This window comes from Paramormyrops kingsleyae, unplaced genomic scaffold, assembly GCF_048594095.1.
Source record: "Paramormyrops kingsleyae isolate MSU_618 unplaced genomic scaffold, PKINGS_0.4 ups39, whole genome shotgun sequence".
NCBI classification, from domain to species: domain Eukaryota; kingdom Metazoa; phylum Chordata; class Actinopteri; order Osteoglossiformes; family Mormyridae; genus Paramormyrops; species Paramormyrops kingsleyae.
In genome coordinates, this window is record NW_027325977.1 from 521,355 (window position 1) to 548,107 (window position 26,753).

Consider the following 26,753-nt stretch of genomic DNA (forward strand, 5'->3'; position numbering starts at 1 on the left):
GGCAGAAGGACGTACAGGGAAGGCATCACAGGCAGAAGGGGCGTACAGGGAAGGCGTCACAGGCAGAAGGGCGTACAGGGAAGGCGTCACAGGCAGAAGGACGTACAGGGAAGGCATCACAGGCAGAAGGGGCGTACAGGGAAGGCATCACAGGCAGAAGGGGCGTACAGGGAAGGCGTCACAGGCAGAAGGGCGTACAGGGAAGGCGTCACAGGCAGAAGGACGTACAGGGAAGGCGTCACAGGCAGAAGGGCGTACAGGGAAGGCATCACAGGCAGAAGGGCAAACAGGGAAGGCATCACAGGCAGAAGGGCAAACAGGGAAGGCGTCACAGGCAGAAGGGCGTACAGGGAAGGCGTCACAGGCAGAAGGGCGTACAGGGAAGGCGTCACAGGCAGAAGGGCAAACAGGGAAGGCATCACAGGCAGAAGGGCAAACAGGGAAGGCGTCACAGGCAGAAGGGCAAACAGGGAAGGCGTCACAGGCAGAAGGGCGTACAGGGAAGGCGTCACAGGCAGAAGGGCGTACAGGGAAGGCGTCACAGGCAGAAGGGCAAACAGGGAAGGCATCACAGGCAGAAGGGCAAACAGGGAAGGCGTCACAGGCAGAAGGGCGTACAGGGAAGGCGTCACAGGCAGAAGGGCGTACAGGGAAGGCGTCACAGGCAGAAGGGCAAACAGGGAAGGCGTCACAGGCAGAAGGGCAAACAGGGAAGGCGTCACAGGCAGAAGGGCGTACAGGGAAGGCGTCACAGGCAGAAGGGCGTACAGGGAAGGCGTCACAGGCAGAAGGGCAAACAGGGAAGGCATCACAGGCAGAAGGGCAAACAGGGAAGGCGTCACAGGCAGAAGGGCGTACAGGGAAGGCGTCACAGGCAGAAGGGCGTACAGGGAAGGCGTCACAGGCAGAAGGGCGTACAGGGAAGGCATCACAGGTAGAAGGGCAAACAGGGAAGGAATCACAGGCAAATTAAATGTGCAATTAGCAAAAGTAGGGGAGACTAGAGGCAGTACAAACGGGTAGGTGAGTGCAATCAGTGACGGTTTTCGATATGGGTGACATGGGCCATTGCCCAGGGCGGCATTGTGGATCATGGGCATCGGCAATTTTTAATTTTTTTTTTCCACCCGCCCCTGCTGTCCCGACATCATGCCACTGCATTTTTGGGATTGCAAGGGCACCGATCGGTTTTCTATTGCCCATTTGCGGGGAGTAAGGGCGCCCTCCATTTGCGAGGTGCGCCTGCTGCTTGCCGTACAGGGTGGAGAGGGGCGGGGCGGCGGGGGATTCTCTGGCTGGCTGGAGCGGCATCTAATAACCAGCTCGCAAAATAAAACAAAATAAAAACAAACAAACACAAAAGCACCAGCCATTATGATTCCTAAATTCTATCACACACATACTGTATATGCGGGAAGTGAGAGCGAGGACCCTCAGTGCGCCTGCTAGCTGCTGCTGTGCTGAAGTCTCACACACAACCTGTCGAAAGGGGAGGGGGTGGGGTGCATCCAAATAAAGCACATTTCATTCATAATATTGCCAATCCAAGCCCATTATGTCATTATGTCAGAAAAAACCCCTATACAATCCGAATCTGCGCACTAAGGTGTAGGTCTATTACTTTATGTTGTGGTGATTCTCGGGTTGGGAGATGGGTGTTGATACTGCAGTGCAAAATTAACACCGATGGAAGATGAACAAGAAAAGGTCAGCTGTCTAGCTGATTTAGCAAAAAAAAAAAATCCCTTACACTATTAGGCTACATTATTTAGGGAAGTTCTTACTGTGTAATTACAGAGTAATGCATTACTTCCAAACGCTGATGCTGTGATAGCCTATTCAATAAAATGCTTGTTATACATATAATTCTGAATATTTGATAAATTGGGGAAAATTATATGTTTTAATTATGAAAATGATGCATGCATGTATCAGAGTTTTATATTGGGTTTCTATTCAGGGGCACTTCTGAAATATTTTGGGGCTCCTTCTGCCCAAGATGAGGAGCCGTCCACCTCCTCAGCCACATATGTGTCTCCACAAATGTCTGATCCTGAGGACGAAGACCCAATTGCGGCCACTTCAGGTGTGATTGTGTGTAGCCTGAGTGTATGTGTGTTGAATAGTATTTGGCAAAGACTGTTCCGCCACTATGAATGCTGTGTATTCCAAATAACTTGTGTATACTAATGCAAATGTATGCTGATGCCTGGAGCTGAACCCCCTGAGGATGAGCCCCTGCCTATGCACCCTGCAAGCTGGCCTTCAGATATCACTGACAGCATTCCAATACAGCTGGTTTGCAAAGGACCAAGTAAGGCAGCACCTGACTGTTTTCCCTAGAAATGAGGGTGATGGAAGAAGTTGCCACCACCAGTATTTTAAGAAAACACTAGTTAGCGGTGAAAAGATGCCTAGAAGCTGGCTAGTATATTGTGAGAAAAACAGCCTTTTTTGTATTTGCTGCAAGCTGTTTTCTAAAAGACATCAATTTAACAAGTTCTGGACTGACAGATTGGAAGCAAGCCAGTCCTCTTCTCACCTCACATGACAATAGTCCTGAACACCATAACTGCATGGAAAGAACTGGTAGTGGGGATTTAAAAAGGTGAAACAATTGACAAGCAAGAGCAGGCTGAGAAAATAAGATGGAGAGCGGTGCTGACTCGTCTCACTGCTATCATTCAGTCTCTCGCAATCAGAAATTTAGCACTAAAGGGACACACAGAAACATTGTTTTCTCCATCAAATGGCAATTTTCTAAAAGAAGTTGAATTCATGGCAAGGTTTGATCCCATAATGCAAGAGCACATTAACTGTGTCCAGAAAGGCACTTGCAATCACACCAGCTATCTCAGTCACCATCTACAAAACGAACTCATTGATTTGTTGAGTAGCAAGATCACTTCAACAATGGCCGATGATATGAAGTCGCAAAATTTTTCTCCATAATTCTACATTTCACTCCAGATATTAGCCACACTGAACATCTGTCAGATTCAAATTGTGTCATTACAAAAGAAGCCCCATATTAAGGAGCATTTAATGGGTTTTTTGGAAGCTGACGAATCCACATTGAAACATTTCGCATCCATGATTTTAAACAGGCTGAAAGAGCTGAAAATTCCCTTTGAGGACTGCAGAGGTCAGTCATATATGACAATGGGGCCAACATGAGGGGAATAAACCAGGGTGTCCAAGCCAGGCTCTTGGAACATCCAAAATATCCTGGCAAGTGGAGTTGTCACGTATCGCAGGCACAGAGCGGGGAAACAGGATCAGGAGTCCAGGGAGCTGGGGGAACGTGAGGTTTATTCAGGGTACGATACATTCAGGAGCACGAAACAAAGAGAAGCAACGTCAATGACCGGACTGGGGAAACATTCACAGAAACGCACTTAAATACACAACAACAATCAACAAAACTAGAAACAGCTGATAACAGGAGGATTCCACACAAGGTAAGTGAGGGGGCGTGGCACACTGGAGGATCGGAACAATCAGGGCATGACAGGAGTACAAAAGTGAAATTAGCTCTTCCGTATCGGTACAGTGAATAAACCCTGATCACGGCCCAACAGCATCATTAAAGTTAAACATTTTGTAGCAGTAGAAGGCTTCATCTGTCAGAAACACTGGGAGCCCCCACAAGACTTAGGGGCATCACACGGAAGATAACTTTCGATCAGAATGGGGGAATGATCAGAGAAATCGGCCTCATGAACTGCCATATTAAAAACAGACAGGCCATATGATAGTACAAGGTCTAAAGTTTGGCCATGTTCTTGAGTAGGACCTATTACAGACCTATTACAGGTCAGAAGATTCAGTAAGATTCAGGAAGCGACTTAGGCTAGCAGCAAATATGTATGTTAAAATCACCCACAATCAAAACCCGGTTATATTTTGCCATAAAATAAGTCAGAAAGTTAGATTAGTCACTAATGAAGTCTTTATTATATTTTGGTGGCCGGTAAATCACAGCAATAAATACTAGATTTTGGCGGCCTAGTTCAAACATAATCACCTCGAAATTGTAATATAAAATTGCTGATAACTGTTTACAATAAAAGTTCTCTTTAAAAACCGTAGCTGCTACTCCTCCTCAACCAGTAGATGTCGGAGAGCTAAAAATAGTGCAGTCTGGTGGTAAAAGATCGTAGAAGGCACTTGATTCACACATGTTCATCCAGGTTTCGGTGTGAAATAATACATCCAGGCTGTTTGACTGAAAAAACGTCATTAAATACAAAATTCATATTTCTTATCAATCTCGCATTGACCAGTGCCATTTTTCTCGAGGCAACATTGTTTCCCATCTCTGGAACCTGACTTATGCTCTGGAGATGATGGGGGTTTGCTCCTCCTGTCCAGAAGTATGGTGAGCAGAATCGTGGAACCAAGGTCACGTTTTCATGCATTACAGCAGGTACCAGCTAGATGTAGAGTGACTCCGGCGAACGTCAGACCACACGGCGGTGAACAGCCAGTCTGTGTTTCTTGGTATCGTCAAAGGTGAAAAATCACGGATTTAATGCCAGGCGAGATCTCAGTTTCAGTTTTACCACAGATCCACTCCGTCTCCCTCGACATCCATGCCTCCTTCTCCGAGGCAGTGAAGTCTGAATGCGGCGTAGATGATTGGGTACTCCTAGTAAAACAGAGGAAGGTCACCGTGTCTGCTGTTAATGCCTTTAATCCGGCATTTTGTAGCAGAACGAATATCAAATAGAGCTTGGTGATCATATACCAGTAAGGAGCAAACATTTCCAGCAAAAAGCAACAAAAAACAAAAAAACACCAACATGAGCTAATCATGGAAGACGGCCGGCCACACACACTGGCACCATCTTAGGAATGAGATGTCTTATCTTGTCCAAAACTGGAGAAAATTTGCCATTCACTTCATGCTGAAGGAGTGGACTGAGTTGGTGAGTCAGTGGGTGAATGACAGATGCTCATGTTCATCCACTCACTCACCAGCTCATTCAGAATGAGAATGAGGCCCAAGGGACTCGTTCACTGTGAACAAATTGGTCAAGAACTTCACACCATAAATGGAAGATACCTGTATCAATAATTAATGATGGATTGATGACTTTGGAATGCGGGCATGTGCAGGGTGTGTGTGTGTGTGGGGGGACCTGTACCTGAAATCAGACGTGTAGAGGGTGAAGAGGAAGGGTGATAGGACAGTTCCCTGCGGTGCTCCCGTGCTGCTCAGGATGCTATCAGAGCCGCAGCTCTTCAGCCGGACCTGCTGTGGTCGATTGGTTAGACAGTCCGTAATCCAAGCTACCAGTGGGGCATCCACCTGCATGTCTGTGAGCTTATTCCCCAGCAGTGATGGTCTGATTGTGTTAAAAGCACAGGAGAAGTCAAAAAACACGACCCTCACAGTGTTCCCAACAATGTCCAAATGAGAATAAGCCTGGTCCAGCAGGTAGATGCCCAGCTAACAAAGTTATGTTCTGAGAACGTTTTCCAAACGTTCTGTTTCGGTTGTGGGAACGTGATTTGAAATGTTCTAGAAACGTGGAAATGTCCAGTTTGCTTAACGTTCCCGTGACAGTTTTCACGACTGCAGGTTGCCTTTGGACAGCAGGTTAGTAAATGGGCCGGAGTGGACAATGCTGTGGTCAGCCCTGCCCAGGGGAGGGAGAGAGATGGGGCTGTATGCCTCAGTAGCACTGGCATAGAACAGGTCCAGTGTTTTACTGTCTCTGGTTTTGCAATCGACATATTGCTTGGATGTGGGTAGAAGAGTGGAGAGGTTTGTGTGACTGAAGTCTCCTGTGACGCCATAAACGCATTCGGACTGTGGATCAGGAGGTCCGCGGTCGCAGAGCTGATGACGTCATACACCTGCGCCGCATTAGCCTCGGGTGCGATGTAAACAATGATGATAACGACGATGGAAAACTCTCTGGGCAGATAATATGGCCAGAGACAGTGTAACTGCACAGACCTGCATGTTACACCTGATGCCACATGACAGCTTCAAATCCCATCAGCTTTTTGCTGTAAATCTGCTTCATCTGTGGAAAAAGCAAACAAAAGACTAACAAAGATCTAAATGGACAAAGAGATGAATTCTCAGTATAACTGCTCTCTACTACCAGTCTGCCATCTACAAAATTTCTCTTTTCATCCATTCAAGGCTGTGGGAGACTGGAGCCTCTTGTTGAAGATGCCCAGGATGGGGTGACGACCCATAGCAGGGCAAAATCACACTCACACGTACAGACAATCTGGTGACTTCAAATCATTGATTTTCAGCCATGGAGGGAAACTGGAGAACCTTGAGGAAACCCCACAACAACATGGGAAGAACATGCAAACTCCACACTCACTGAGCTGGGGTGGAGACTCGAACCCCAGTCCCAAAGGTACGAGGACTCAGTGCTGACCACTGCGGCAACACGACCCCCCTAATTTCTCTTTATGATATTAAATTGTAGTATTATTTCTGGTTTGGGTATAAAAACAATATCAGTAACTTTTATGCTCATTAAAGCTAAATAAATGCTTGCTGTGGGTTCAGTTTGTATAAAGTACTATTTTGTTCATAAACTGCAGATCCAGTGTTTCCCCAGTCTGCTCTTCTCAGTCTGGCCTCAGTCCAAAACCACACCTACTGCAGCCTGAGAAGCAGGAAGCTCCTCCCACTCTCACAAAAAAAACTGAACAAAACCGAAATTAATCTACTCAGTGTTTTTTGGAAAAGGTACTGATGGTGTAGGTTGTACACAGAAGTATAAATCAGCCTTTAGTCTGGACGGTCAGTAGGCAGAGCAGGCTGAGGCATTTAAATACCTGGGCACAGTTATGGAGCCTCCATGTCATTCCCCCAACATGCTGACCTTGTGTTTAAAATGGCCCAACAGCTCCTGCACCTTCCACAGAGGCTCATGAGTTTTAATGTTAGTAAGAGAGATTTAACTCTGGTCATTTATTGGATCTGTTCTCACCTTAATATCATATGCTGGTAAATCTCTCTTATAGTCAAACCTACATCAGTCTTTCTCTGGTTGTTAATCAGGTCAGATAACATGGTCAGCTCAGCCTTCACTGCTGGAGTCGTTCTCTCGGTCAGTCTCTAGTAAAGCCTGCCTTTGATTGGCAGAACTGTCAGACAGAGACATGACAAGCCATCATATTATTCAATGAACTGGAATAAATGGCAGCACAGCGCCCTCTGCAGTCTGCCGTAGAGCAAGTCAGGATGAACAGCCGTCCAGGCTTCTCTCCCCGTGAACTTTAGGCACGTAGATGTGTGCAGGTCTGGGCTGGGAGCTTCCAGTGTGCAGGGTTAGCAAACGATTTCTGAATGTTCACTTAAGAAATATCAATCATCCTTGTGAACCTCGTTTAGTTTAGACTGATTTATCTATTACTTTGTGTTTCTGTCACTTTCGCCCCTATCAGACATGCACTGCCACCCAAACTTTTCTTGACATTCCCCAGAGGGGCTGTACATGTGAACACAAATGTCCGAATCAGTCATACTGGACGTTAAAAGGAGTTTACCCTGCTAGTTCCTTAGTAGAGCCCGACCGATTTATCGGCAGGCCGATATTATCGGCCGATATTAGGCATTTTCCAAACTATCGGTATCGGCGTTTATAATGGCCGATAAATGAATATTTCAAAAATAAAATAAAAACGGACGAAACACCCTTCAACCATGTCATGAGTGTTGGCGTTGTATAGTTTGTCCACCAGAGGGCACTCTACGCCGTCCCTGTTGGCAACACTCGTGTATAATGCGTCACACATCCTGCAACCTGCTGATCCAGCCAGAGTCGGGCAGAGAGAACCAGTTATCCGCGAGTGAGATCATCGGTGAAGTGTGTTCATGGTGATTTGGTCACGAGACATACATTGCTTGAATAACAATTAAAAGAACATCCCCATCAGTTCTCTTAACTCAAATAAGCATGACAAAATTCGTGACTATCATGTCCAGTTTTGCTGCTGTTAAATAAGCCGAGAGTGAAGCGGAATTAGCTAGTAATTACGTTACGTTGTTACAGTGTACAGTAGTTGACTGACTGTCCTTGCAATGAGACTGAAGTATTTCTTTAATAGTGTGGCAGTTGTAGCAGTGAGACGTATCATCTCTCCTTGGCCTGTTATATTGAAAATGTATGTTTTACAATTTGCAGTATGACTTTATCCATTGCTAAATTATGGCTCATCATAGACTAGCTAACCACAAAGCTAGCTAATGCCACTATCAGTGGAAGACCGCTAACGTTAACATTAATGAGCTTGGAAACCGCAACGAACTTATTCTGCCTAAATAAAGTAATGATTACTGTATTTATAACTAGCATATCTCTAGTTACAGTCCCTGCATTGTAAAATGTAAGTTAGACATTTGCGAGGAGTGAACATTTAGACATAGAGAAAAAGTATCAAACGTAGCTTGTGCATAAAAGTTCTATTGCTTGTGCTATTCAAAGTTATATTTATGAAGCTTACCAAGTCTTTTAAAACTGGTAACTTTGATTTGGTTGTTGTTGTTTTTGTTCAAAGAACTTTACGTTTCATATCTTAAGTTTGTATTTTTATACATTTTATTTATCAGAACTTTAATAAATTTTGATGTTCCTCTGTTCTGTTGTGACAATAAAAGAAACAAGTTTCTTTTTAATATGCATTATCATATTGTTAGTTAAAACTCATAAATAACTACAAATAACTAATGTTAGGGAAATATGTTAATGTTTTGTTGCGTGTTTCTGAAATTTAAAAAAAATATATATATATATATATATATATAGGAATATCGGTTTTAAAACCAACAAATATTTGTATCGGTATCGGCCTTCAAAATCCTTTATCGGTCGGGCTCTACTCCTTAGTATAAAGTCGGGGTAATTTCTGATTGACTCCTATGTGTGAATGGAGCAGGAAATTGTCCAGTGTAGGATCACACACACATACGACAGGGCTGAGATTCCAGGCTGCCTGAGAAAAGGCCTAGCCTGGTATGAGAGGTACTCGTTGGCCAAAGGGGGGTTAGTGACCCCACACACACACACACACAAACACACACACACACAGATGACAAGGGAGGCCAGCATTCCAGCTTTTATGGCCCAAAGATTTAGGGACCTATGGATGGCAGAATGGACCTCAAGGATAGGGGTCCCTCAACTTGGCATGCAACCCCCCTTTCCATCCTGCCTTACAAACCACAGACTCACCCAACACCCTGAAGAAAGTTCTCTTTTAAGTTTGGCCTGTACAGTGGGATGATGTTGTAGGTCTTTGGTGCTGGTCTGTGGGTTGACTCTGACTGTTCTCACCATTCGTCGCTTCTGTCTATCCGAGATTTTTCTTGGTCTGCCACTTCGAGCCTTAACTTGAACTGAGCCTGTGATCTTCCATTTCCTCAATATGTTCCTAACTGTGGAAACAGACAGCTTAAATCTATGAGACAGCTTTCTGTATCCTTCCCCTAAACCATGATGGTAAACAATCTTTGTCTTCAGGTCATTTGAGAGTTGTTTTGAGACCCCCATGTTGCTACTCTTCAGAGAAAATTAAAAGAGGAGGGAAACTTACAAGTGACCCCCTTAAATACTCTTTCTCATAATTGGATTCGCCTGTGTATGTAGGTCAGGGGTCACTGAGCTTACCAAGCCAATTTGAGTTCCAATAATTAGTTCTAATGGTTTTGGAATCAATAAAATGACAACAGTGCCCAAATTTATGCACCTGCCTAATTTTGTTTAAACAATTATTGCACACTTTCTGTAAATCCAATAAACTTCATTTCACTTCTCAAATATCACTGTGTGTCTCCTATATGATATATTTAACTGACATTTTTTATCGTAACAACCAACGATTTATACAGGAAAATCATGACGATTAACAAGGTTGCCCAAACTTTTGCATCCCACTGTGCATATGCTGATTTAATCTAATGCTGTTAGTTATGTTCAATTACAGTAAAGCGTATTTATTTAATTGTATTATGATTTATGTTACCCAGTTACCTCACGCTTTGAGCAGAGCTGAACCAGGACATTAATAGGATACAATATGAAGCCTTTATTGTCAGTGTACAGGTAGCAAATACAATATACAGACAGAAATATATAAAATGTAAATATACAGGGGAGTGGAAAAGCCCCCCCACTCAACATGATTACATTTCATTACATTTTAATCAGACAGAAAAACAGTCATTTTGCCTGTTTGTTCAGTTTGCTGAACCCAGTCACTTATTTTGTCTAACATACGTCACACTTCAGACAGAGTAGAAAGGGTTATACTGGTTAAAAAGCAGAGATTTTACCTTTTTGCCACGGAGAAGCAGCGACATGTGACACTCTGATAAGGTAAAAATGATTCCTCCAGCACACAGTGAGCTATCCCAGCATGCACAGGGACACGGAGGAGTTATAAACCCTAAACCCTGGGCAGAGGGGTTCAGTGAATGAGGAAGTGAAGCTGTACAGGAGGGTCAGTACATCAGAGGAGACTCTGTAGAAGGACAGAGTACCAGCCGCCCAGTCCAGATACACTCCTACTCTGCGGGAGCCTGAGGGCTTTATGGGTATGACAGTCAGTTTATTATTGTGCCAGACAGAGTAACTGTCAGGAGAGCAGCTCAGACTCCATGACTTGTCATTGTATCCAAGCCAAGCACACAGTGAGCTATCCCAGCATGCACAGGGACACGGAGGAGTTATAAACCCTAAACCCTGGGCAGAGGGGTTCAGTGAATGAGGAAGTGAAGCTGTACAGGAGGGTCAGTACATCAGAGGAGACTCTGTAGAAGGACAGAGTACCAGCCGCCCAGTCCAGATACACTCCTACTCTGCGGGAGCCTGAGGGCTTTATGGGTATGACAGTCAGTTTATTATTGTGCCAGACAGAGTAACTGTCAGGAGAGCAGCTCAGACTCCATGACTTGTCATTGTATCCAAGCCAACAGTCATCACTCTCTCCTTTCCTCCTGATTCCTTTATAAGTCACTGCTATACAGGCTACTCCACTCCACTCAGCCTCCCAGTAACAGCGACCAGTCAGACTCTCTCTGCACAGAACTTGGTCCCAGCAGTCAAATCTCTCTGGATGATCAGGATATGGCTGCTTTGCCCCCCATGTCACCTTCCTGTTCCCCTCTGACAGAGACAGGCGGCTGTGTGCTGTGTTGGGGTCCAGCGTCAGCTGGCAGGAGTCTGTAGGCCAGAGGAAGAGCAATTAATCCCATCACGAAGCCCAGCATCTCCATCATTATCACTGTCACACCTCACACACTCACTAACACAGAACTCGCTCCAATACACACATTTTATTCCCAATATACTCATGTAGCCGCCCGAGTCTGCGGCGCTCCGGCTGCCCCCTGCGCTGTGAGACGCGCCGCGCTGAGAGACTCGCTGGGGACCGAACTGCACTTTAGCCTGCGCTCTATTATTCTGTACGATACATAAAATATAAAAACGAAGCAGGAATTCAAGTATGTGAAATAGCTCAGGAAATGTCGGACGCCCGTGCGACGCCGGCGGGAAGACGGGGCGAAATGCTGCGCGTGCTAAATTAATAGCCTTAATTACAGGTAAATAAAATTACAAACGGCATTAATCAAACGTGTTAAACTTGAAATTGTACCACATAGAGTACCGCTAGAAGTTAATTTGTCTTTACTTCAAAATAAGAACTTCCTTCAAACCACTTCGGACACATACCCCCCTCCGGCAGCGTTCAGCGCCGACTAGTGATGTGTCGGTCGCGAACGACCCGCTCAAAAGATCCGGATCCTGACCAAGAGACATTTTTATAAAACAAAACATCTCCGCGGCTCAGCGCTCCATGCTGCTCTGACTGTGACTGAAGTTTGTGTTAATGGCGTGTGAGCCGCGCGACCAATCACGTGATGAGTCAGATAAGGGGGGGGGGGGGTGCGCGTGCTGACGGTGTACAGGTACAGATCGTGCATTCCATTTGCCTCGGATTCCGATTTTCCGATTTTCGGAATCCGAGATTACGTCACATCCGGTAAAAACTCGGAAAAACCGAGTTGGATACGTTCCATTTGCCAAAGAAGTAGCAATACCATCGACCCATATGAAAAAGCAAGATTTTTTGCTTAGCCGGACAACTTGTCGGATTTAAGGTACCTCAGTTTAAATGGCCTTTATTTTCGTTCACTTACAATTAGCCCGAACTACCTTAAATCCGACAAATAATCCGACTAATCATGAAATCCAATTCTAGACCGGTTAATTGGTAGCCATTGTTAGCCATATCACTTGATAACACATTACGCGCGGTGCTTCACGTATAAAACTCCGTAGCAACACGTCCACAGATAAGTTGGACGGTATAGTGTGTGCGACCGATTTAATGAGCCAGAAATGAGAAGTAGTGCTTAAACAGGATAAAACTACAACTTTCCCTTCTGTTGATAAAGGGCGCAGCCATCTTCGATTCTGAACTCGGGATCCTCTGCGTTATCCGAGATCATTCTCGGATCTCCGAGAAACGGGAGCGCGCATGTCGTCACTTCCGGCTTTGAAACTCGGAATCCAACTCGGAATCCGAGTTCCCAGGGCAAATGGAACGCACCAAGAGCACGAGGGAGGGAAAGGAGGAGAGAAAGAGGGAGTGTGGTGCGCGAATAATACGCAAGATGAGTGATAGTTGGAATCGAAGCGGCATTTGGATGCATTTTAATAGCTATGATAACTCAAAGGCACAATGCACAGTTTGCAAGATGAAGCTGTCATTTCGATCAGGATCCACAAACAACCTTCACAGACACTTAGGAACTGTGCATCCAACAGATCAGATGGAAGGAAAAAGACAGGCTAGCGTGCCTGCTACTGCCAGAAGCCGGATCAGCCCGTCTAAGCTGAGGCACTTAGCCTTTCTGCCCCAAAGGAAATGTTAAAATGTTACACTGTTAGAAAGGTGAAAGATAGTTGTTAAAGTGGATAGATACTAAAACTGTTGGATGCTGCTGTTTTGCATGTTGTAATTTATTTGGAGTGATTACGGGTGCTGTCTTAAGACAATACTAACAAATGTCAAAACCCTGTTACACTCTCACAGAAATACAAAGAATATTTAATGTATTTCTACACATGTTCCCAGACTCCCATTGTTACTTAAGAAAATAGTAATTTTTAAACCCAAAAAAGAAAAGAAGAAAAAAAAAACAAACACACATCACAATAATTATGTGAATGCTATCATAAAGTAGTATTAACGGTATTAAGAATAAAAACATGCAAACAAACTTACATTTCTGGATCCCTGGTCTGGTCCTGCACTTTCCACTGTGGTCCACACTATATCAGAAGCAGAATGACATAGTACTGCTGTATCCATTTATTTAATTACTGCATTTTCTCCACATACATGAGTCTATAGCAGGAGCAGACACACATTCTGTACTCACTTCAGCTTCTCCAGTTTACAGCTGGGATCCCCCAGTAGAGCAGAGAGCAGCTTCACTCCCGAGTCTCCTGGGTGATTGTAGCTCAGGTCCAGCTCTCTCAGGTGTGAGGGGTTTGACCTCAGAGCTGAAGCCAGGGAAGAACAGCCTTCTTTTGTGACTCTACAGCCTGACACCCTGCAGAGAGACAGACAATATCTCTCCAATAAATAAAAACACCTCACCACTGTGAGAATTACATTTCAGTAAATGTGACGACTTCAATAAAGATATCAGTAATTACACATTACAGTGTGGAATACCCAGTAATATTGACCTCAGTATCTCCAGTATACAGTGTGAATCCCCTAGTCCAGCAGAGAGCAGCTTCACCCCTGAATCCTGCAGGTCATTGTCACTCAGGTCCAGCTCTCTCAGCTGAGAGGAGTTTGATCTGAGAGCTGAAGCCAACAATTCACAGCATGTCTCTGTGAGTCTACAGCTGTCCAGCCTGGAAAAGGAAACATGTTATGATATAAATACATACACCACACAGAGATATATCAAATAAAAAATCAAAATAAACATTTTTAAGTACAATAAAACACGCAGCATATAGCTTAAATATCAGTTATTTTGTTGTTTCCTTGTCCTAGTCAGAAACACAAATAGTTTTCACTTGATACTCCCCAGCCGAGACGAACCTGCTTTTTAATGACCTTACAGGGTGAGTTACCCTGAGACTCTGTAATATATCCATAAGTATTTTTATAAAGCTCTGAGCAGCACTGGGGCTCAGTGATCAGCACTAAAGCCGACCCAGGGGATCTAGGGATTTGGGTTCAGTTCCTGCCTCAGATGTGTGTAAGTGTACATGTCTATGGGGGTTTGAATGTCAAGAAGAGCTTAAGATATTTTAATTATAATTTTTATATGACTTTTGAATTGCTGACATCATGACTGAAATCCTTATTTTCTGTTTGCTGTACCTGAGAACCTGTAAAATTTCCAAAACACTAATCAGACAATTATCAATCCTGTCAGATCGGGATGAAACAGTGAAACTTTATTCGTCCCCCTGGTAAAATACTGCTGTCGCCTCTCTGATCTTGCTCTCTCTGACACACACATACAGGTCAGAGCTCAGGGTTGGCCAGCATCCAGCCCCCTGAAGCTGGGGGGTAAGGGCCTTGCTCAAGGGTCCAAAACCAGCATCACTCTGCCAGTCAGATATTTAAACCGGTGACCTTCTGACCACAGACGCAGAGTCCAAATCCACTGAACCACACGCCACACTAAGAATGTTAAAAAATATACAAATCCTGCAGTATCCAGAATGAAAAAGAATTTCTGGGCGTCCATATAAATACACTCTAATTGTTCTGATAAGATATAAAAGCAGTATCATGAATAACATCTGTACTTCTTTATCAACAGACGTATGTAAGATCATTACATACTAACTTACAGAGCTGTCCTAGATTTCTTGATCACAGGTAGCAGCTTCTGAAGACCTTCATCTGATCTGATGTATTTCTTCAGATCAAACACATCCAGCTCCTTATCTGACATCAGTAACACAAAGGCCAGAGCTGACCACTGTGCAGGTGAGAGGTCTGCTGCTGAAAGGCTTCCTGAACTCAGGTATCTTTGTACTTCCTCTATTAGAGACTTGTCACCCAGTTCATTCAGACAGTGGAACAGGTTGATGGTCCTTTCTGCAGATAAATTCTCCTGTATTTTCTCCTTGATGTACTGGGCTGTTTCCTTAATGTTATGTGAGCTGGGTCTTGTCTCTCCCAGTAGTTTTTGTAACAGAGTTTTACTGGAGTCTGTTGAGAGGCCAAGGAGGAAGCGGAGGTAGAGGTCCAAGTGTCCATTCTTGCTCTTTAATGCCTGATCCACTGCAGTCTTCAGCAGGTCAGCTGATGAGTTTGACAGAAACACATATAAAGCAGCGAGATACTCCTGGATGCTCAGATGCACAAAGCAGTACACCTTCTCCTGATACAATCCGTATTCCTCCTTAAAGACTTCTGTGCACACTCCAGAGTAAACTGAAGCTTCAGTGACATCAATGCCATCCTTCCTCAGATTTTCCTCATAAAATATGAGATTGCCTTTCTCAAGGTTGTCAAAAGCCAGTTTACCAAGTTTCAAAAGGAATTCCTTGCTGTATTCCTTAAGCTTGGTTTCATAGTTTTTCAAATACTTGTCATTTTTTAAACTCGCCTGAAAGATCAGGAAGTGTGTGTACATTTCAGTCAGAGTCCTTGGAATTTCTCCCTTGTCAGTCTCACTAAAAAGCCTTTCAAGGACAGTGGCTGAAATCCAGCAGAACACAGGTATGTGGCACATGATGAAGAGGCTCCTTGATGATTTCACATGTGTGATAATCCTGCTGGCCAGACCCTGATCACTAAATCTCTTCCTGAAATACTCCTCCTTCTGGGCATCACTGAACCCTCGTATCTCTGTCACCTGGTGGACACACTCAGGAGGTATCTGATTGGCTGCTGCTGGCCGGGAGGTTATCCAGAGGAGAGCGGATGGAAGCAGATTCCCCTTGATGAGGTTAGTCAACAGCACATCCAGAGACGTTTTCTTTGTTACATCAAACCAGCTCTCATTCTTCTGAAAATCTAGTGGAAGGCGACATTCATCCAGACCATCAAAGATCAACAAAACTTTGTACCTACACAGCTCAGTGGATTCAAGCAATTTCAGTTCTGGGACAAAGTGGTGAAGCAGATCGATCAGACTGTATTCATCCTTAATCAAATTCAGGTCCCGGAAAGGAAGAGCAAATATGAAGTGAATGTCCTGGTTTGCTTTTCCTTCTGCCCAGTCAAGAATAACTTTCTGCACAGAGACTGTTTTCCCGATACCTGCGACCCCTTTTGTGAGCACAGTTCTGATAGGTGTCACACGCCCATGCAAGGGCTTAAATATATCATTGCACATGACTGTAGTATCTTCTGTTACCCTTTTCTTGGATGCTGTTTCAATCTGTCTCACTTCATGTTCATCATTGACTCCTCCAGTTCCCCCTTCAGTTATGTAGAGTTCAGTGTAAATCTCTTTGAGAAGTGTTGGCTGTCCTTCCTTAGCTTTCCCTTCAAATACACACTCAAATTTCTTCTTCAGATTACATTTGATTGTGCGCTGAAACTGCGACAAAAGATCCCCTGAAATAAAATGAGTACTTTTTAAAAAAACATTTTTTACTCATTTAGGCCAAATTAGATCAAATTAAATAAATGATAAACTGAAATGTAATACACATTATTTCATAAACACTCTTTCTGTGGTAAATCAAACACACACTGAATGAGGTACAGCTCTTACTCTTCTCCAGCATGTCAGCGAGATCATTTTGCTCCATGGTCCTCAGGATGTACAGTGTGATCTTCAGAGCTCCCTCTCTACCACAGGTCTTCTTCATCTGACCATCACTGTCCAGGTCATTGTCCTCCTCCAGCTGAGGCTCAGAGCATTCTGGGTCATTCTGATCCAGGTACCTTTTGAATTTCATCAGCTCATCCTTCAGAAACGTTTGAGCTTTTTTCTCCAGTGACTGAAATGAAGTTACAGTTTAATTATTATCACTCCTGACACCATATCTTTTTTATAACTTCATTTGTGAATTATGCTGCGTTCCATTTCAACTCGTAACTAGGAAATTCAGAGTTCCTAGTGGGAAATTTCAACTGGAACACCCCCTGAAGTCAGAATTCCAAGTCATGAAGTCGGTGGAATCTACACAACCCCGACCTCAGAAGTCAAAATGGCTGCACCCTTTATCAACAGAAGTTAAAGCTGTAGTTTTATAGTGTTTATTAGCAGTTATGTATTATTTGTGGCTCATTAAATTGGTTGTACACACCGCTTTCTGTTGCTATTCGTGTTTTTATGTGCAAAACATCACGTAATGTCTAGTTATCAACTGGTATTGCTAACAATGACTAAGAATTAACCTGGCTACAACTGGGGCCTGGATAGCTGGATAACTTGTCAGATTTAAAGTAGTCTGGGCTAAATGTAAGTGAATGAAGATGAAGGTCATTTAAACTGGGGCACGTTAAATACAAGAAGTTATCTGGCTAAGCAAGAAATCCTGCTTTTTGAAACAGGTCCCTGGTTTTGCTAAATGTCTTTCTGACTTGCTGTACTGGAACGAGGTTAACTTGGGTGTGACGTCATTCCCAGTTCCGACCTCCGACCTCCGAGGTAAATGGAACGCAGCTCTAGTTGTAAGTATCATCTCGTTGACAGGATAAACTACTTATTGTATATCTGTAGAAGATATATGTCAATTTAGATAAAGTTGAAGAAGATATACTTCAGTAATAAATGCACACCTTGAAGATGGATGATAAGTCTTCTTTATGTGGATGTGAATTACATCTATTCACTCGGTCCCTGTAAATAAAACACAAATATCCAACCATTATATTTTTATTTAAATAGATGTAACTGCCATCCACATTCTGAGCTTATTTCATTAGTGTGGCTTCCTGACATCAGCTTGCTTATGACAGTATAAGAGAAGCAGTGACATCTAGTGGCAGCACAGAGAGACAGCAGGTAGCAGCCAGGAGAGACGGTTTGGCATGTAGCTCCCAGTCACTCAATGACATTCACTGGTTACTTCTTGTAAACTGTAACATGATTTCAAACAGATTTCAACTTAAGTACCATAACAATCCAGGGGTGGAATTTTTTTGGGGGGGACAACCCTGGCTCCTGCAATTTAGGGCCCCCAGCTGATCTTGACTATTTTTTTTAGCTAAAAAAAACCCCACATAGATCAAATGTTCACATAAAACCATTTATATAATAATTTTGATTACAATAAAATGTATAACAATACACCAATATACAAATTTTGCATGATGTCACCCCCCAATCAGTGAATTTTACTGACAGCACTCCTGTTTCTCTTTTGGCTCCAAAAGCAGCTGGCTTAACCCCAAAGGGATTTGTTCTGTCCCTTGTTTCCAGGGTTAACACTAGACTGCTTGTAATACTCAGGGGCTTCCTGTCTCTAGCTGGGCTGCACCTCAGGTACCCAGCAGGCCCAGGCTCTGGTGTGACCTCTGGCAGCTCCGGAGGATCTTGTCCAGTGTGAGAGAAAAAGTGACTAGAGGGATATTTTGTAATCAGCTTTGAAATTGTATCTTTGTGCAACTAATGCAAAAGAACCTGAATGTTATGAAGCTGACAGCCAAGAATTAGGAATTAACCTTAGTGTAGCAATATGTGCTTGAACTTTGTGCTCATTAGATTGAACAGAAATGCAGGTTTAGAGCGTGTTTATCAGACAGAGCAGGAAAATCACAAAAGGTTACGGTGAGTGGGGGCTGCTTGCAGGTGGCCAGACCCATAAGTTACAGGCTGTATAAAGTACATATGAAATGCTGATTACAAAATATCCCTCTAGTCAATATTTCTCTCACAAGTGTTTTCCCTGGTCCCAGATTCATAGCCCCTTAGTTCTGTGTTTGTTAATTGTTAGTTAATTCCACCTGTGTCCTGTTTCCAGTGTCTGCTCTGATTGGTTGATTGTGTTGAGTACTCACACCTGCCTTTTGTTAGTCCCCATGATCTGTGTATTTTACTGCCTGCCTGTGGTCAGTTCCCTCAGTTGGTCATTGTATCACATGCTGTTGATCCTGTGCTTTGTTCCTGTGTGTATTGGATTTCTGTGTAGTTATTTTCCCCTTAGTTCTGCTCCCTGGGTTGCTGCTCTTTACTAGTGTTCCGCTGTGTTTTGTTGTTATGGCCTTTTGACCCCTCGTGGTTCCCTTATTTTCTGCTCTGTGTTTTGTTATAAATAAACCCCTGTCATCTTGGAGCTGCACTGTGGATCGTCATCCTTTCCTCGCCTGCACCATCCCCCGATCCCATAACAACTAGCTAAATAGTAACAGGCACTGTTCCATTAAATATCTTCAAACTGAAACCTCAGTCTGAACAGAGCTGAGGACCCCCTGAAAATCTATTTATTATCAAAGCAGAAACATCCATCCCAGTCTATTGTCCAGTCATGCTTAATCAATATAGAGCAGTAGCTTTTTTCCAGCTGCATGCTGAGGATTGACATTTAAAATGCACTTTTCAATCGACCTTCTAATTCCAGCTCGCAAGAAGTCAGTCTTTACAGTAATCCTCATCCTTTTATCTCAGATGTGATTTATACAGAAGACAAAACTTCTGTTTACATTTTCAAAAATGATGGGATTTGCAAGTTTTTAAAAAATTTGAAATTTGAAGTTTCTTTTCTTGTAGCTTGTGTTTGCCTGTATGTCTTTTGACTGAGAGTCTGAGTGTTTTAAACAATGTTTTAATGTATATTTACCTTTGATCTGTAGGAAAACGTCCCTCTCTGAAGCTGATTGGTTCTATCATTGACACGTCACTCTTCATGGAAACACAGCTGGGTACAGGTGAGCCTGCTCTCTCCATCAGGACACTGTGGACAGTGAGAGGAAAGATCCTCATTATATAAATATAATCCATATAATGTGGACAGGGTCACATTAAATCTTCAGCTGTTTAACCTTCTGCTCTGTCTTCATGTACTTTGTTATGCTGTGAAGCTCTTGATGCAAACATGCTTGTTTACATTTAGCTTTAATGTGAAATAAACTGTCTCACCTAAAATGAAGATCCCAGTATGAAAGGTTTAGTATCATTGTTACAGCCTCCATTACTTGACTTGCCTGTTGTTGCTTGATATTACATAAATTTAGCCTTAAGTGTGGTTCCCCACAATAAATTTAGCGCATATTCAGAAAATCATGTTGCGCCCCAAAGATGTGAAAAATTGAAGAATCAGCGCTAGGTGGCAGCAGAGGACGGTGTCCAGGGAATACAATTAAATGTTAATTCTTGAAGTAAATTAAACTTCACAACTTTAATAAATAATAAACATAAATCATCTACCCCACAGATCTGAATCAGTTAAGTCTTGAGGAAGTGTATTAAGTTAAGACAGATTACTATCTCTTTCAAGAATGCTGGATTGTTTATTTTTTATGACCGTGTGTAAAGCAGTACAAACACACAGGTTCTGTCTTACCTCTCAGTTCTCTTTGTTTTACACTCCACAGGGGGGGTAATTTCAGAAGCAGCTCCCCCCATTTTTGTGCCGATCTAGACCAGATGACTGATGCTGGGGCCTCTATGAACACGAAGCGTAAATAGTGACATACATGCATAATATCTAGTAGCTACTTCATGTAACGGGTGCGGCCGCTATATACAGTATAGGTGTGTTTTTATATCTATACATATATATATATATATATATATACACACACACACACACACACACACATATATATATATACACTCACCTAAAGGATTATTAGGAACACCTGTTCAATTTCTCATTAATGCAATTATCTAATCAACCAATCACATGGCAGTTGCTTCAATGCATTTAGGGGTGTGGTCCTGGTCAAGACAATCTCCTGAACTCCAAACTGAATGTCAGAATGGGAAAGAAAGGTGATTTAAGCAATTTTAAGCGTGGCATGGTTGTTGGTGCCAGACGGGCCGGTCTGAGTATTTCACAATCTGCTCAGTTACTGGGATTTTCACGCACAACCATTTCTAGGGTTTACAAAGAATGGTGTGCAAAGGGAAAAACATCCAGTATGCGGCAGTCCTGTGGGCGAAAATGCCTTGTTGATGCTAGAGGTCAGAGGAGAATGGGCCGACTGATTCAAGCTGATAGAAGAGCAACTTTGACTGAAATAACCACTCGTTACAACCGAGGTATGCAGCAAAGCATTTGTGAAGCCACAACACGCACAACTTTGAGGCGGATGGGCTAAAACAGCAGAAGACCCCACCGGGTACCACTCATCTCCACTACAAATAGGAAAAAGAGGCTACAATTTGCACGAGCTCACCAAAATTGGACAGTTGAAGACTGGAAAAATGTTGCCTGGTCTGATGAGTCTCGATTTCTGTTGAGACATTCAAATGGTAGAGTCAGAATTTGGCGTAAACAGAATGGATCCATCATGCCTTGTTACCACTGTGCAGGCTGGTGGTGGTGGTGTAATGGTGTGGGGGATGTTTTCTTGGCACACTTTAGGCCCCTTAGTGCCAATTGGGCATCATTTAAATGCCACGGTCTACCTGAGCATTGTTTCTGACCATGTCCATCCCTTTATGACCACCATGTACCCATCCTCTGATGGCTACTTCCAGCAGGATAATGCACCATGTCACAAAGCTCGAATCATTTCAAATTGGTTTCTTGAACATGACAATGAGTTCACTGTACTACAATGGCCCCCACAGTCACCAGATCTCAACCCAATAGAGCATCTTTGGGATGTGGTGGAACGGGAGCTTCGTGCCCTGGATGTGCATCCCACAAATCTCCATCAACTGCAAGATGCTATCCTATCAATATGGGCCAACATTTCTAAAGAATGCTTTCAGCACCTTGTTGAATCAATGCCACGTAGAATTAAGGCAGTTCTGAAGGCGAAAGGGGGTCAAACACCGTATTAGTATGGTGTTCCTAATAATCCTTTAGGGGAGTGTATATTAGTGCTGTAAAACGATTAAAATTTTTAATCAGATTAATCACAGGGATGCTGTGGATTAATTTAGATTAATCACGATTAAATATCATTAATTTTTAATCTATATTAATCGCATTTCATTTTGGATGAGCTAACAGACTCAAGAAAAAAGGGAATATATATACACTTAACATGTTTATTGAACACCTTGAACACGAGTTGGATGTATTCCATCTGCCACAGAAGTGCAATACCATGGACCCATATCAAAAAGCAGGATATTTTGCATAGCCAGATAACTAACTTGTCGGATTTAAGGTACCTCAGTTTAAATGGTCTTTATCTTCGTTCACATACAATTAGCACGAACTACCGTAAATCCGACAAATAATCCGACTAATCATGAAATCTGATTTCTAGCCAGGTTAATTGCCATTGTTAGCAATATCAGTTCATAACACATTATGCGCGGTACTTTACATATAAAACTCCATAGCAACACCTCCACAGATAAGTTGGACGGTATAGTGTGTGCGACCGATTTAATGAGCCACAAATGAGAAGTAGTGCTTAAACAGTATAAAACTACAACCTTCCCTTCTGTTGATAAAGGGCGCAGTCATCTTGAACTCTGATCTCAGGATCCTCTGTGCTGCTCCGAGATATTTCTCGGATCTCCGAGAAACGGGAGCGCGCATGTTGTCACTTCCGGCTTCAAAACTCCGGAATCTGACTCGGAATACGAGTTCCGAGGGCAAATGGAACGCACCAAAACTGGCCGAAATGGGTTGACAGAGACATTTCAGGGATTTTGAGTCACTCTGCGCTGCAGATGGGTTAATTGTGTTAAAAATTTTAATCAGATTAATCATGATGGATTAATCCGCGTTAACCCGTTAATTTTGACAGCCCTAATATATATAATATATATATATATATATATATATATATATATAAAATATATATATATATATATATATATATATAAAAATATATATATATATATATATATATATATAAAAATATATATATATATATAAAAATATATATATAAAAAGCACACACACACACACACACACACATGTATGTCTGGGGTCTCGCAGGACTGGTTTGAGAAACAGTATATAGCATCCGCTCAAATATATGTAATATGCTCTCAAATATAAGTTATTTTATTATAATTATTTTATTATTTTATCTGTTGAATAAAATCTTACCTTGCAATGCAGAATCTTATCCGTGTTTCTTGACAAAATGGAGAGTCTGGCATTAAAATACTTTCACTTTCATGTACAAACAGTAAATGCTGTGTATCAAATGCAGAAGCGGTCTAAGCAGAAATGAACACGGACTCAGTGGCCCGGCGTAGGATTTTTGGGGATATTATCCATGCGACTTAATACCAAGTAACAATAAGAGAAAGGGGACAAGCTCCCGCCGCCACCTAATTCTGTCATGACGCATATTTTGCGTTAAACTTGTACGTATAAAACGCGGTTCTGCAGTGACACTTAAATCAATAACAGGGATCGACATTCTAAAATGCTTAACGTGAAAAAGCTTAATGTGGTTTAATGTACCAAAACAGCGACCAATAATCACCAAATTTTTCCCCGACATATCTGGTCATAAAGATTTTCACTTTTTCCTTGCAGGCACTTCAGATTAATATTTCATTAGTGACATTCCTAATAGTCATATTTATGTATACATACACACAAATACACACACACACACACACACACACACACACATATACAGGAATTGTCATAGTTATATTTTTAACATTCATCCAACAGCCACTTTCAAGGTTCACCTCTCAACAGTCAATTTAAAGACTATATTGAATTTCTATTTTATTAGCAGACCACCATCACAGCCTTTATAATGTGTTTTGCAAATAAATACTTTTGTAATTTTTTTGTACTTATCAACTGATTACAACACTACAACATATATAAGAAACCTTCGCAAAAACAAACTTACATAGAGTACAATTATATACAATAAAGCGACAAAGTCACTGCCCATTTTTTTTCATTAATAAAATTGTAGTTTTACCTGGCTCAGTGGGGAAGCTATTGAGGGCCCATCACAGGCTACATATGTCAAGCAAAAGTGTTGGACTCTGTTCTGTGTTTGCCCACATTTAATTATCAGACGGCTGCACTTTCAAACTTTGCCCCTGTTTTACAGGTTTGTGCAGCTCAGAAGGCTTTAAATTTTGATATGCGGGGTGTGACAGTAAGGCTGATCCACAGTACAGAGTACATCTTGTGTCATGTGTAGGCAGTGGTTTCACCTCAAGTGCACAAAGTCATCTGATCGTTTAATTGTTGCTTGTACCGACTACCACAAATGTGTAATGTGTTCAAGCGGAATCAGTAAATGTGGCATTTTGACTGGGAATGAACACTTTGCAGCACAATGTGGATTGAGAAATCTTCAGGTCATTCACGGTCCTTTTTTGAATATTCAGTTCAATTCAATTTATTTGTATAGCACGTTCTCGCAACATTACATTGTCGCAAAGCGCTTTATAGCATCCCCACCCAAAGCCCCCAGTGTGCAAGTCAGAGTTGACAGTGGCAAGGAAAAACTCCCTAGAAGGAAGAAACCTTGGGAGGAACCAGACTCAGAGGGGGAGCCCATCCTCCAGGGGGCAGCAGAGGAAGCCCTAACCAGACTCAGAGGGGGAGCCCATCCTCCAGGGGCTGGCAGGGAAAGTCAAAGTCCCAATTCACATTTTCACAGTCTTAACATTAGAGACACAAAGCAGGGGGCAGGAAGGTGATGACAGACAAGTGCTGGAGCTGCTTTAGATGGCAGGATGAACAGTGGGACGGCAACAGGGCATGCAGGGAAGGCATCACAGGCAGAAGGGCATACAGGGAAGGCATCACAGGCAGAAGGGCATACAGGGAAGGCATCACAGGCAGAAGGGCGTACAGGGAAGGCATCACAGGCAGAAGGGCATACAGGGAAGGCATCACAGGCAGAAGGGCGTACAGGGAAGGCATCACAGGCAGAAGGGCGTACAGGGAAGGCATCACAGGCAGAAGGGCGTACAGGGAAGGCATCACAGGCAGAAGGGCGTACAGGGAAGGCGTCACAGGCAGAAGGGCGTACAGGGAAGGCGTCACAGGCAGAAGGGCGTACAGGGAAGGCGTCACAGGCAGAATGGCGTACAGGGAAGGCGTCACAGGCAGAACGGCGTACAGGGAAGGCGTCACAGGCAGAATGGCGTACAGGGAAGGCGTCACAGGCAGAAGGATGTACAGGGAAGGCGTCACAGGCAGAAGGGCGTACAGGGAAGGCGTCACAGGCAGAAGGGCACATAGGGAAAGCATCACAGGCAGAAGGGCGTACAGGGAAGGCGTCACAGGCAGAAGGGCGTACAGGGAAGGCGTCACAGGCAGAAGGGCGTACAGGGAAGGCATCACAGGCAGAAGGGCGTACAGGGAAGGCATCACAGGCAGAAGGGCGTACAAGGAAGGCATCACATGAAGAAGGGCGTACAGGGAAGGCATCACAGGCAGAAGTGCAAACAGGGAAGGCATCACAGGCAGAAGTGCAAACAGGGAAGGCATCACAAGCAAATTAAATGTGCAATTAGCAAATGTAGGGGAGACTAGAGGCAGTACAAACAGGCAGGTGAGTGCAATCAGTGGCGGTTTTCGATATGGGTGACATGGGCCATTGCCCAGGGCGGCAGTGTGGATCATGGGCATCGGCAATTTTAAATTTTTTTTTTCCGCCCGCCCCTGCTGTCCCGACATCATGCCAGTGCATTTTTGGGATTGCATGGGCACCGATCGGTTTTCTATTGCCCATTTGCGGGCAGTAAGGGCGCCCTCCATTTGCGAGGTGCGCCTGCTGCTTGCCGTACAGGGTGGAGAGGGGCGGGGCGGCGGGGGATTCTCTGGCTGGCTGGAGCGGCATCTAATAACCAGCTCGCAAAATAATACAAAATAAAAACAAACAAACACAAAAGCACCAGACATTATGATTCCTAAATTCTATCACACACACATATGCGGGAAGTGAGCGCGAGGTCCCTCAGTGCGCCTGCTAGCTGCGGCTGCGCTGAAGTCTCACACACAACCTGTCGAAAGGGGAGGGGGTGGGGTGCATCCAAATAAAGCACATTTCATTCATAATATTGCCAATCCAAGCCCATTGTCATTATGTCAGAAAAAACCCTATACAATCCGAATCTGCGCACTAAGGTGTAGATCTATTAGTTTATGTTGTGGTGATTCTCGGGTTGGGGGATGGGTGTTGATACTGGAGTGCAAAATTAACACCGATGGAAGATGGACAAGAAAAGGTCAAAGCCATCATGCAGGTGCTCAGTTTAGAAAAAAGAGGAAAGAAGAGGAGGAGAAACGAGCAAAAGATAAAGGTAAGCAGATGTGTGATTGGATAATGGCAGGTATTATGCATGACATGTATCCTGAAACAATGTAACATTGATTAGTAGGGGTAGGGAAAACTCCTGTTTACGTTTGTTGGCCACTTGGCTATGATCGTAAACAGTAGACAGACAGTAGACACTGATGTGGTTTATTGAATCTTTTGGGCCGTGTTCGGCATAATATTAATCAGCCATTAATTGAAAGAGGTGTATTGTTGATTTGTCTCCTATTCTCAATGTATGACGAATTATAATGGCTGTTTATTAGCCGTTTGCATACTATGCTACGCTAAAACCGGATGATAGTATTCTGTTGTTTAGTTGATTCAGCAAAAAAAAAACAATCCCTTACACTATTAGGCTACATTATTTAGGGAAGTTC

The 26,753-nt window shown here is 43.3% G+C and overlaps 1 protein-coding gene across 1 annotated transcript in view; it reads right to left on the bottom strand.

Moving 5' to 3' along the window:
* Positions 1-26,753, bottom strand: part of LOC140586326 (NACHT, LRR and PYD domains-containing protein 3-like) — a 128,230-nt gene that overhangs the window by 74,262 nt on the left and 27,215 nt on the right. The window contains exons 3-8 of the mRNA XM_072708129.1: positions 19,767-19,880; positions 17,767-17,827; positions 16,754-16,982; positions 14,874-16,593; positions 13,743-13,916; positions 13,430-13,603 (exon numbers count right to left, since the gene is read on the bottom strand). Coding sequence (XP_072564230.1) covers positions 13,430-13,603; positions 13,743-13,916; positions 14,874-16,593; positions 16,754-16,982; positions 17,767-17,827; positions 19,767-19,880 — 2,472 coding nt within the window. The remainder of the gene's footprint in view (positions 1-13,429; positions 13,604-13,742; positions 13,917-14,873; positions 16,594-16,753; positions 16,983-17,766; positions 17,828-19,766; positions 19,881-26,753) is intronic.